The 13,174-nt window shown below is 40.1% G+C and overlaps 1 protein-coding gene across 1 annotated transcript in view; it reads right to left on the bottom strand.

Annotated features, from left to right (window-relative positions):
* LOC133879745 (protein ARABIDILLO 1) overlaps positions 1-13,174 on the bottom strand; it is a 29,198-nt gene that overhangs the window by 13,871 nt on the left and 2,153 nt on the right. Inside the window, exons 3-6 of the mRNA XM_062318502.1 lie at positions 12,860-13,018; positions 12,695-12,775; positions 12,433-12,564; positions 171-298 (exon numbers count right to left, since the gene is read on the bottom strand). Of these exons, the coding sequence (XP_062174486.1) occupies positions 171-298; positions 12,433-12,564; positions 12,695-12,775; positions 12,860-13,018 (500 nt within the window). The remainder of the gene's footprint in view (positions 1-170; positions 299-12,432; positions 12,565-12,694; positions 12,776-12,859; positions 13,019-13,174) is intronic.

Genomic DNA, 13,174 nt, shown 5'->3' with positions numbered 1-13,174 from the left:
TCATTTTCTCAAAATAAATAAATGAAGGCGGCACTAGCTTCAAAGATAACAATTACAAAAAAAAAATATATATGCTTCTCCTAATGCTTAGCAAAAATTGATAGGAGCAAAGTCTCCCTGTTTTTGTTTATTAAATAGGAAATATAAATTCAGAAGAAATTGTAAATTACCTGACACCTTCATGAGGAGATCGTGTCAGCTGAACAAGTGCTTCAAGAGCACCTGCCTCTTGTCCAACAGCAGCATTGTTACTGTTGCTATCTCCATGAGCAGCCAAATTAGCTAAGGCACGAGCAGCCTGTGTATACAAGGAGTGTCCTCAATTAGTTTGGAACAAAGTCACATGCCAACACAAATAGAGCAAGGAAGAATACATTTAAATTTAGATGGGGGAAGAAAGAGAGATAGAGAGCAATGGGAACTCACTGTAGAAAATCCATTGTGCCAGATAATATTACAGAACCATTTGAAACATGAAAGCGGATATCAATCACTACAATGACTACATCAATTTTAAGATGTTATAATCAGACCATTTTAGCCAAGCAACGCATAAATCAATGACTCTCCCTTTATTTTTTTTATAATTAATCACAAATTCATTAAAAAGCGCAACTCAACTACTCAAGAAGTATACAAGAGAAACACCTACCAAAAGAAGAAAAAAAGATCAAGAAAAACATGAAAGCTAAAAATATTAAAGTCAAAGATAGCTGTCCAGTAGTAAAGTGTCTTGAAGAAAAAAGCCTTTAATTCCACCACTGTTTGCTCACAGAAACCCCAAGGGGTTGGCTCAATTAGTGAAGGCCTTGGACTTTGACGGTTATCCCCTTCCTTGGGGCCATGCCTCGCAGCGAAGCCGTGACTTACCTAATTCGTGTGGTGGGGACGCGTTGCACGGGTCTGGGGTTTAACTTTCAGGGGTGGTTACACTAAGTAGTTCTGCCTTGAAGGGATTCATCGTCATATTTTTTTTTTTTATTAAAAAAAAAAAAAAAAAAAAAAAAAAGGTTTCCTTACTATCTTCAAAACTCCAATAATTTCTTTCATTCTAAAGACACCACATTAGGTAGGACAGAACCATCTACACAACAGTTTGATAACTACCAAATTGCCCTCTCCAGCAAGCGAAAATGTCTACCACTTGTCTAGGCATAACCTAAGTTAACCCTACACATCTGAAAATAGTATTCCATAGAGAACTAGCAATCTCACAATGGAGTAAAAGGTGATCCACTGACTCCACACTCTTCTTACACATACAGCACCAATCAACCACTAGGACATGTCGTTTCCTTAAGTTATCCATGATGAGGATCTCCCCTAAAGCGACCGACCAAGCAAAGAACGACATTCTAATGAGAACCTTATTCCGGCAAATACTTCTCAAAGGGAAAAGAGTACTATCATGGAGAATAAGGACATTGTAGAATGATCTAACATCGAATAACCCTCTCTTGGAAGGTACCTAGCAAAGCTTGTCTTCGTCTCCTTGTCTCAATCTAAATGAGTACAACAAATTAAAGAACAAGGTAAAGAGATCTAGCTCCTAGTTCTGAGCCGATCTGATAAGTTAACATTCCACGAATGAGGGTCATTAGAAAACTCCAAATGATCTGCCACGAAAGCATCCTTAGAACGGGCAATGTTGAACAACTCCGAAAAAGCTACCTTGAGTGCTTGACCCCCACACTACATGTCATGCCAAAATCTAATTTGGGAGCCATCACCCATCTCAAATCTAGTGTGACTAGAAAAATCTTCCCATGCCCTCTTAATATTTTTCCATAACTACACCCTATATGACACATGAACTTCAATTAAACACCACCCACCTCACGAGTTGCCATATTTAGAATCTCCTACCACCCTCCACAATGCCTCTCTCTCATGAATAGAGCGCCATAGTCACTTCCTCAAAAGCACTCTACTGAACAAAATTAAATTTCAAACCCCCAGCCCTCCTTCAAAGATCGGAGAGCAAACCTTAGACCAACTAACTAAGAGGAATTTGAACTCATCACCAATGCCACCCCACAAAAAGTCTCATAGCAAATTCTCTATGCGATTGGCAACACCAACCGCCAATTGAAAGGGGAAAAAGAGACATGAAGTAAGCAGATTAGATAAGATACTTTTAATCAAGGTAACCCTCCCACCCTTTGACAAATACTTCATCTTGCATCCAACCAAATGACGCTCTATCTCCTCAATAATGCCATCCCAAATAGAATTAGCCTTAAACAAAGCTCCCAATGAAAGACCTAGGTATTTCATAGGCAAAAAAAGATCTTGCAGCCCAAAATGCTAGCCAAACCTTCAACATTATTGGCATTGCCAACAGGGGACCAACTCTAATTTAACTAGATTAATCCTCAAACCTGAGACCGCTTCGATTCATAAGAACAAGCAATACAAGTTTTTTTTTTTATACGTAATCGAGATATCATTAAAAGTGTAAAGCGCCCCCACGTACACAGAACTTATACAAGAGAAACCACTTAGCTAATAGAAGCAAAAAGAACAAGAAAATCATGATAAATAACCACAAAAGGAGAAACAAAAATAGATGTCCAAAGATACAGGGCGTTGAAGAATAAAGATTTAATCTCCTCCAAAGTCCTCTCACAGTACTCAAAACTAACGTCATTTCCCTCCATAGACACCGCAAAAGGCATGAAGGCACAATATTCCACACAACAACACTCTGACTGCTGTCGACAATCCACCAACAAGCATACAAGCCAACTATTAGTTTAGGCATAACCCCAGCCAAATCTTTTTTTTCTTATATAGATAAGTAGAGAAATATATAAAAAAACGTAAAGGCATCCCTAAGCATACAGGAAGTATACAAAAATGACACCAAAAACAGGAAGAAGAAAAAAAATCCCTGTAAAACCCAAAAACAGTAGGAAACCCAAATACCCCAGCAGGAACTAGCCCACAAAACCCAGAGACCATTACATCATAGCAAGGGCCCTCTTGCCTTTGCCGCGGCTAGAACCACAACCCCTAGCATCATAATTAGTCGAGCACTTTAAGTTTTTCACCTCTCTACTCCCTTTAAACTTAGGAGTGGAGACTAAAACCTCTTAACGCTGCTCCTCATCAACTTGAGCCAACAAATCAAAAAGCCCTTCATATTGCCCTCATGGGAGACCCCCATAGTATTGAAACTAAATCTAACATCTATCACAGCCCTGGGAGAGCCACCAACCCCTTCAAAATCACCTCCCCTCGAATATTCACCCACCTATAAGGAAGACAACACCAAAGGAGGGCACCCAACCACTGGAGAGACCACAAGCCTTGGCGGGGCACCAACACTCATCATCTGCCTATCTTCAATCTTTGGTAGTATCTCAGCACTGATTTGGACTCCGATGGGTTGATAGGATCCCCACACTCCAATGGGTTTCACCCAAAGTGGCCGACCCCGAAAAAGTGGTGGCGAAGGAGCCTAATCCATCTATATCCGGCACCGGAGAAGACCCCTTAGTAGCCGAGTCTACCTTTTCAGCAAGTGCCCGAGCAGCACCTAATGAACACCCAAAAAAGAAGGCTTGCGCATAGGGTTGCACAGAGAAAGCTTGGTCAAAAGGGAGAGAGGCTTGCACAAAAGATTTCGGCCCAAAAGACTCCGGAACGGCACCAAACACAGCCACCGATGACGTTGGACCTGAAGTCCTAGTACCCGTAACCACAGAAGCATCTGATCCAAAAGCTTGCACAGAAGATTCCAGCCCAAAAGACGCTGGAACAGGACCATCGATAACCGCCAACGACATCAGACCTGGAATCGCAAGAGTAACCAAGACCCACCCATCAGTCGCTCCAAAACCCGTTGAAGTTTCAAAGATTGAATCCAAAATTGGGTCAGAACCCACCAAAACATGCTTCTTGGTATTGGCCTTGGAACCCAAGCGACTGGAACCAGCCTGAAACCGGGCCCTTCTCAAAACCGCCTTAGCCCTCTTGAGCATCCGGCCCACCGCTAAGCAACCCGCCTTGCGATTAAGCCCAAAACACTCAAGGCCCAATCTCGGCGTAATCCTGCGAGCTCAATCGATCCACTCCTCAAAAAGATAGAGAAGCTTCTTGATTACTCCATCCTTTTCCTGCGCCAAAGGGTTAGCATCAACCTCCACAACCCTACAACACGTCGAATTGCACCTGGAGCCATCAAAAACACGAAGGGTATTACCTACGGACTAAACGATTGCTTCTCCAGCCCAAATCAACTAAAGAAAACATTCCAAATGGCACAAAAAACCTCACAATGGAGAAAAAGATGGTCCACGAACTCCCAATTTCTTTTACACATGCAACACCTATCAACCACAATGACAAGTTGCTTCCTGATATTTTCCATGGTAAGGATCTTTCCTAGGACGGCTGGCCAAGTAAAAAAGGCCACCCTCAACGAAACCTTTGTCTGCTAAACACTTTTCCAAGGGAAACGAAAACCATCATTACAACCCATGACATTGTAAAAGGATTTAACAAACAAACCCCTTTTGGAGGGAACACACCACAACTTGTTCTCACCTTTCTGTCTCACTTTCACTAAATACAACGCCCTAAAAAACAAGACAAAGACATCAATCTCCCAATTATGAGCCGCTCTAGCCATTCCACTAAATAGAACCACCAGAAAGTTCCACGTAAGCCACAACAAAAGCATCCTTTGCACAAGCAATACCATATAAACCTAAAAAGGCTCTCTTAAGGGACATATCTCCGCACCATAGATCATGCCAAAATCTAACCTTGGAGCCATCTCCTAGCTCTAATCTTGTATGACTTGAAAACTTCCCATAACTCCCTAATAATCTTCCATAACCCCACCATATACGCCCCAACAAGCTCATTAGAACACCACCCTCCCCATGAACTGCCAAATTTAAAGTCCACCACTACTCTCCAACAAGTCTTGCTCTCAAGCCCATAGCGCCAAAGCCATTTACTTAAAAGAGCACGATTGAACATCAACAAGTTCCGAACCCTCAACCCTCTCTCCGAGATCAGCGAACAAACCTTAGACTAGCTAACCAGGTGATATTTGAACTCTTTGCCCAGCCCACCCCATAAGAAATCACTGCTTCTCAATATGGCTTGGACACCTGCAAGAGATGAAAGAGGGGCATGAAAAACATAGGTAAATTCGAAAGGGTACTCTTGATAAGGGTAACCCTACTACCCTTAGACAAATACATCATTTTCCAACAAACAAACCGATGTTCTATAATTTGGGTTTGGGTTTGGGTTTGCTCTTGATAAGGGTAACAAGCCACGAGAGCTACTAAAAAAACCTGTGGGAGTGTTGTTCACCATAACTGAGAAACGCATCGAGAAAATGCAATGAGCTATCTAAAAGCACATTTCCCCCAAAACCCCCACGTTCTTAGCATATACAACAAAAAAATCCCAACTAAAATGATCAAACTTTTTCTAAGTCCATTTCGCAAATAAGTACCGGTTCTCCAAATCTCAATCTACTATTAAGGCATTCATTGGCAATAAGAACAGGATCTAGGATTTGCCACCTTGGATGAACGCATTTTGTGGCCTAGAAATAATCTTCTCCACACCATCTTAAGCCTGTTCGCTAGAATCCTAGCAATAATTTTGTAAATGCCACCCAATAGACTGATCGGGTGAAAATCCTTGGGGTCGACAGCCCCTAGAATCTTAAAAAATGGGGGCAATGAACATAGCATTTAGGCTTCTTCTCTCAAACTTACCTTTTTTTTTTTTTTTTTGATAAGTAGAAATTTCATTAAAAAAGCGTAAGGCGCCCCTTAGTACACAGGAAGTATACAAAGAAAGAGCCCAGCTAGCCCATAAAGCAGAACCCAACAACCCAACACCACCCAAAACCCTCGAGAGCCCCAAAACCCAAAATAGTAACAGCCCCCATTAAAAACAGTCCACGAAACCACCCAACCCTAAGCCCATTTAGGCTTCTTCTCTCAAACTTACCTTAAGCATGGAACTCACAAAAGACTTTCATGACATCCTCTTTCAAAACAACCAAACAAGCTTGGAAGAACGCCTTAGAGTAATCGTTAGGGCCCAGAGCATTGTCACCATTCATAACTTTCACTACCTCCCATACCTCCCCTTCCTCAAAATCTTTCTCCAACCAACTAGCCTCAGCCTCATCAATAGAATCAAAAGAAAGACCATCCACCACAGGCCTCCAACTAAACTACTCGGTGTACAACTTTTTATAAAACTGGACAATGTGTTCACTGATCTCCAATCGGTTGGTAGAAATTGTATCATCAATCAACAAGGAGTAAATGGAGTTCCTTCTTCTATTGGAGTTGGCCATTTTGTGGAAGAAGAAAAAAACTTTGTGCACTTGTCACTCTCTCTTAACCACAAGACCCTAGATTTCTGCCTCAAGCAATGCAAGTTACAAAGATAATCTGGGTTTGCCCCGCAAAATATCAAAGTGTCATATGCAAACAAAAGGTGGGAAATGTTAAAGGCACCAACATTCCTAGACCCGACCGAGAAACCTGATAAAAGACCCACGTTCACTATAGCAAAAATCATTTTACTTAATGCCTTTATAACAATAACAAATAGCATTGGAGACCAAGGGTCTTCCTATCTCAATCTACATGAACTATTAAGAAAACGATCGGCGTGCTGTTCACTAATACAAAAAAGTGTACTGAAGAAATACAATGCCCTATCCAATTACATCATTTCTCCCCAAAGACGCATCTCCTCAGCATATACGACAGAAAATCCCAATTGGCATGGTCATAAGCCTTTTCAATATCCAACTTACACAACACAACTGATTCCCCTAGTCTGATCCTGCTATCAAACTTTTTGTTGGCTATAAGAACAGAGTTTAGAATCTACCTACCCCTAAGAAAGCATTTTGAGGCTTGAAAATGATCTTCCCCAATACCATTTTTAACTTGTCAGCTAGAACTTTGGCAACAACTTTGAAACTCTGCCCACTAAGCTAATAGGTCGAAAGTCTCTAATACCAATGGCCCCTAATTTCTTCGGAATAAGAGAAATGAATGTGGCATTGAGGCTTTTCCCAAACATTCCTCTAGTGTGAAAATCATAGAAGACATTCATGATATTTACTTTAAGAACATCCTAACAAGCTTGAAAGAACGCCATAGTAAAACTGTTAGGACCAAAGGGCTTGTCACTGTTTAGGGTTTCCACCACCTCAAAGAGCTCATCTTCCTCAAAAGCACTCTCCAACCAAATGGCCTCATTCTCCCCAATGGAATCAAAAGGAAGGACACCCAACTTAAGCCACCAACTGAACCGTTCAATCAAGAAATATTGTAGAGCTGCACAATGTGTTCTCTGATCTCAGTATGATCTAAAGAAAGTGTACCACTAACCAACAACCGATCAATGGAATTATTCCTCCTATTTGAATTGGCCACACGATGGAAGAACTTTATGCACTTGTCACCTTCTCTTAACCACAACGCCCTCGATTTCTACCTCCAACTCAGCTCTTTCAAAAGAGTTGTCCTCTCCAAATCATTACTCATTGTAACCTTCCTCATTTTCTCATATGTTAAAACTCTCTCTTCTTCCAAACCCTCAAGAACCCATAAATCATCCAAAAGAAGCTTTTTATTTCTCTCTACATTGCCAAATACCTCCTCATTCCGAACTCTTAAATCAATTTTCAATGCCCTAAGTTTGCGAACCAAAATGTAACTTAGAGAACCCTGAAAGTGATAATTCGTCCACCATTTTTTCACCCTATCCACAAAACCAGGGGCGGAGGCACATATAAGCTTGGGGGGTCCATGGCCCCCCCAAAAATTTTCAAAGCCTTTTAATTTTTTTTTTTTTAATTTTAAGGTTAGGCACCTATGGCCCCGGCAAAAATAGAATTCAGCCCCCCCCCCCCCCAAAAAAAAAAAAAAAATTTATTCTACTATCTACTACTACAATATTTTTTCTTTTCCTTAAAAAAAAAAAAAATTTAAAGCCCAACAAGGCAGCGGATATTAAACTAGAAAGCAAAAAAGAAAAAACAATAAGAAAAAATCACCAGATGCCGCAGATAAAAAAATAATAATAATCAGCAGCAAATCCTCTTAAACACAGCAACCCAATGTCAATAAAAAAAATCACACTGCACAAGGAAAAAAAGGAGACAAAATTTACTTTACAATACCTCTCAAACTTCCCTCAAACCCTCGATCTCACATTCAACCCCAAGAAAAAAGAAAAAGAAAAAAACACAAAGCTTGAAAATACCGAGAGGTGAGAGAACTGAGTCTGAGAGACTGAGATCTGGCTGTGCATCCACCATCGGTCGTCTGTCCACCGGCTCAAGCACCACCACCAGCAGTAAATACTCATCACCGTGAGTTATTGCTCTTATTTTCCTACAGGCTCTAAATCTTTAATATGATTTTTCTTTGAAATTTGGGCTTTTCTAAAAGAAAAATCTGAGTGTTCATTGTGTAGTCTGTGTTTGATTATGTGATTTCTTTGAGATGGGTTGAAGACAAATAGACAATGAAGATTCATGAGAGAATTGAAGCACAAACAGAGGGAGGGGAGGCGTGAGCTAGGTTGAAGAGAGAAATAAAAAGATAAGGACAAGAAATAAGGAGGACCACTGAACAGTTTTATCATTTTTTTTAAATGAAAAGATGAGGGGGCCAGGGCGTTAGGGCGTGGGTGGGAGAAAGAATTGACTCAATAGGCAATAGTCTCAATTGAAGCTTTGAGTGGATTCTAGAGGCTTCGAGTAATTGAGTGATTGGATTTTTATTTTTTAATGGATGTAATTGAGAGGATTGTCTACTTGATATGCCATCTTCTCAAAAATTCAAAATCTCAAGGAGTCAAGACTCTTGACTCTTTCTTGAGATTAGAAGATGGCAGATGGAAATGAATGGGGGGCGTGGTGGGACTCGGGAGTCGGCAAGAGTGTGGGACCGTGGCTGATGGGGGAGAGAAATGAGATTTGAGGGTGGTGAAAAATGAAAATTGAAATGAAAGGCTTCCTCAAATATGATTATTTGAGAAACTAACCAATTAACCAAATATGTCTTGTTATATTTGTCTTTGATTAATAGAATTTTTTATATTTGTTTTTATTATTTAATTTTTTCAGTATTTAGTCTGGATCGAATTCTCAAGAAGCTTACAAAATAAATACACAAAAAAAGGAAACTAGGTATGTCTTTTTTAGCAAAAGTACTAATTAAAATGCAACATTTTGATTTTAGATGGAAAAAACTCATCCAAATTAGATTGGCTTTTTTATTTTAATTATTCTATTAAATTAATATTTGTCTTTAAAATAAGTAATCAATTTAGAAGATAATTTGGAAGATAACCTTCTTCTTTTTTTAATTGTGTTCATCATTTCTTCTTCTAATTTATTATTTGTTTTTATTGGTTTGCAGCGTTCAGCTAGCACATTATTGTGTTTGGTTTGTTTTCAAGAAATCCCACAAGCTCAAGATAACGTTGATTCATTAAAAGGTACTCATTTTTCTTAGACTCTATTAACTGTGCATAATTTATTTGTCAAGTAGTCTATATTTTTCTGTGTTTGCTATTTTGGCTAGATTAAGATTTTTAATAGATACTAACTTACTTTGATTATTGAAATTTTTTTTCCTAATTTGATGGGTTTGATTTGGTTAATTATTCGTTACTTTTTCGCTTGTTAATGCTAATAAGAACTATTATAAGTAAAGTTTAAGACTTGTTTTCTTATAGAGGGACTATATATATATATTTTATTTTTTATTATTATTTAAGTTCGCCCCCCCCCCTCCAGGAATTTCCTAGCTCCGCCCCTGCACCAAACCCTTTGATTTTTCTTGATCTTGAAATACCTTCTACCTTCATGAAGGGCTCCGCAATCAAGAAGGATAGGAAAAATGATCTGAGAACAGTCTAGGCCGCCTCTTCTAGGTCAATTAAGGAAACTAGACTTCGGTGCAGGAGAAACAAGAAATCTATCGATTTTATACCAAGAGGGAGGGTCCCTATTGTTTGATCACATAAAAGAACCTCCTACAAGAGGAATATCCATGAGCCATTGCTCAAAAATGAAGTTTGAGAACTCCAACATAACTGGACAGAAACAGACTTCACTCCATCTCTCACTAGAAAAACAAGTGACATTGAAATTTGTCAATTGAAATTCCCCCTGATGCAAGAGGGCAAGTTCTACCAACTAAGCAAACCAGCCAATTCATCCCATAAAAGCCTTCTATCACAATCAAAATTAGGGCCATAAGCACCCACAAAAGCCCAAGAAACTTGATCTTCAACATTTTTGAAAGAACAAGCAACAGAAAAATCTCCCACACTCTTTAATTTTCTCCACCACCCTCCCATCCCATATGAGCAAAATACCACCAGATGCCCCCCCATTGAATCTAAACAACACCAATCTACATGACGGCAGCCCCACAAGCTACGCACAATGCTACAAGACATATGTTCCAGTTTAGTTTCCTTGCCTTCCATTCATTGAGCAAATTTCTAACTCTAAGGTGCTTATCCCCTCATTTAACCCTCTAACATTCCAGAATAACAATATAGGCTTCATGATAAATCCGAGAGACCCCTCCCCTTAACTCTGCTTCGCTAGAGCTGCCACTCGTAGAATCATAATTATAGAGCATAACAATCTTTTTTAATTCTCTTTTCCCTCTGTTGGCTGATTTGGAGTTCGAAACCCACTCCTCCTACTTATGACTCGCTTCAATGGTTGTTAACAAAGCCATGAGTTCCCCTTCAAACCCCTCACATGATAATCCAACATAATGGCAGATCTCTTTCACCTTCTGCAGGACCCAACTTGAAGCCTCTAAACACTCAAGATTGTCATTCACACCAGGGGGACAGCAAATCAAAGGCTCACAAACGATGGGTTCCTCCCGAGAGCATAATACCAATTCCAAACCAGATTATCGTCATAACACGCATAGCCCAGCCCCAAGTTAGCACAAACTTGCCCCATGATTTCACTCTCCACTTAAGGGTGGGTTTGACCTTGGGCTAAGTCGTGCAATTAACATGGGCTACTAATGGGCCCTTACCCTTATCAACCGCACCTTTTGTTTGACCCAATAACAAAGGTTTGGGTTTCAAAGCACCAGATGAGGCCTGCAAAACTGGGCTAGGCTTCAGCCCACCACACCTTCCCCTACTGGGCTAACATTAAACCCCGACCCAGAAAGACCTAGGCCCACATCCATACACTCAAGAACCCGGTCCAACTCTTCTCTCAGGTGTGCCAGCTAGGATCACAGATCACGACAGACACATTTGTCTCTTGCGTCACCCCTTGAGTCGTTCTCCCTTCTACCGCTCAAGTTGTTTGACAACCACCTTCAACGTAAAATCTGGTACTGACCTCCCTAGTCCCTCCCCAACAGTTAGATGATCATACCATCGATCATGTAGCATCATGGTTAACCACGATAGTCCTGCTGGTGATTGTCGCACTCTTCCCCAGCCCAACTAGTACCTTTGTATACGAACTCTTAGCCATCTCTTGCACGACACAAGCTTTATGGACGCCGAAGGTCGCACCACCATGCTTAATGATGCATGGCCACAAGGAGCCCCGAATGAGCTGCTATGTTACCGCTGCCATATCTTGGTTGGAAAAGTGCACCTGTTCCACCTCCACATCTAGCGCCAAAGGACGCCCCAAAGAAAGCTAAGACCTTTTGCAGCTCACAAGCACAACTATTCCACCCCTTCCTTCTCGACCTTCCAATATAACAATGTAACCTCGCCGCCTATTTCCACCGCGTTCTGCCAACACCAAAAATCAACAATGGCTTTCTCTCCCTTTTATAGTTGTTTTCTATCCTTTTTTGCTTTTGAACGTCTTAATCTCAGTCTGAAAACTGGTTCTCGAGCACCATTATTAACATGGGGCACATTCTTAGTACAGAGGGAGAAAATGGTCAATTTAACATTTATGAAATGAGTTTCAAAGCCAAAATCTACCGCAATCATGAATCTAGACCATATTTGAAATCCTATTTCTTTTCCAAAGAAGTCAACCATTCATATATATATAAGAGAGAGTTCTTAGCACATTGAGCATAAAATGTAGGTCCAATCTGCTAACCCAGCTCATGCCACAAAAAAAAAAAAAAAAAAAAAAAAGAAGAAGAAGAAGAAGAAGAAGCTACCTAATCACTCCACTTACCAAAATTGAAAATTAAATTAAATGTTTAAAACCGAAAAAGAAATCCAAAAGCTAGCAAATTTCAGTATAATATGTTGGTCTTTGATAATAAGCCAACATATATCTTGAAAGCACGCCACTTTAAATCCTGATCTTTGATTGGCAAGTTATATTTACTACATATGCTGACGGAAATGTCAATATGCTCATTTGAGATACTCTATCCTAACAATGAAATATACCTGCTCTTGCACTCCCTCAAATTTGCAATTACGGGCAAGCATCACTAAAGCATGTACACCGCCCGCCACTGCAACCTCTGTGCTACACTTGTCATCAGCTGCCAAATTTGCCAATGCACCAGCTGCACGTTCCTGAAAACACATAAACATAAAACAAGCCACAACTTAATTATCATGCAACAGTAACTTCCAATTGTATGCAAGAACAGCATGAAAGGCTTGTAGCTAAGCAAAAAGAATGCATGATATTAAGTAAACATACCAGGACTCCATCGCCACCATTAGCCCATTTGAATATAAGATCAACTAATGCTTTTACTCCTCCAGCTTTAGCAATGGCACCCTAATAGAGAATTCTCGTGTATTCAGAGCTATAAATTTTGAGTTTATGCCATACACTGAGAGAATAAATTCCAAAACATCAAACCTTGTGCTCTTCTCCAACAGAAAGATTCCATAGTCCCCCAGCAGCTTCTTCAGCAACCAGCCTATTCATGGACCTCGCCAAACCAGCAAGAATGTTGATTCCTCCTTCTTCAGCAACAGCTTTTGCGACATTGTTATTCACAGACAAGTTTGCTATAGCCTACACAATAAAAATATCAAGATAAAAAGGAAAAAAATTAACCTATTTCCACATTTACACCTACAAGCTCAAACTGGAGAAAAATAATGAAAATAATTGCAGAATGAATATGAACACATGATATGCATTGTAGGAAGTACTCTTATCAAAATATAC

Source organism: Alnus glutinosa, chromosome 10, assembly GCF_958979055.1.
Source record: "Alnus glutinosa chromosome 10, dhAlnGlut1.1, whole genome shotgun sequence".
In the NCBI taxonomy this organism is placed as follows: Eukaryota; Viridiplantae; Streptophyta; class Magnoliopsida; order Fagales; family Betulaceae; genus Alnus; species Alnus glutinosa.
This window is presented reverse-complemented; position numbering and strand designations above follow the sequence as displayed.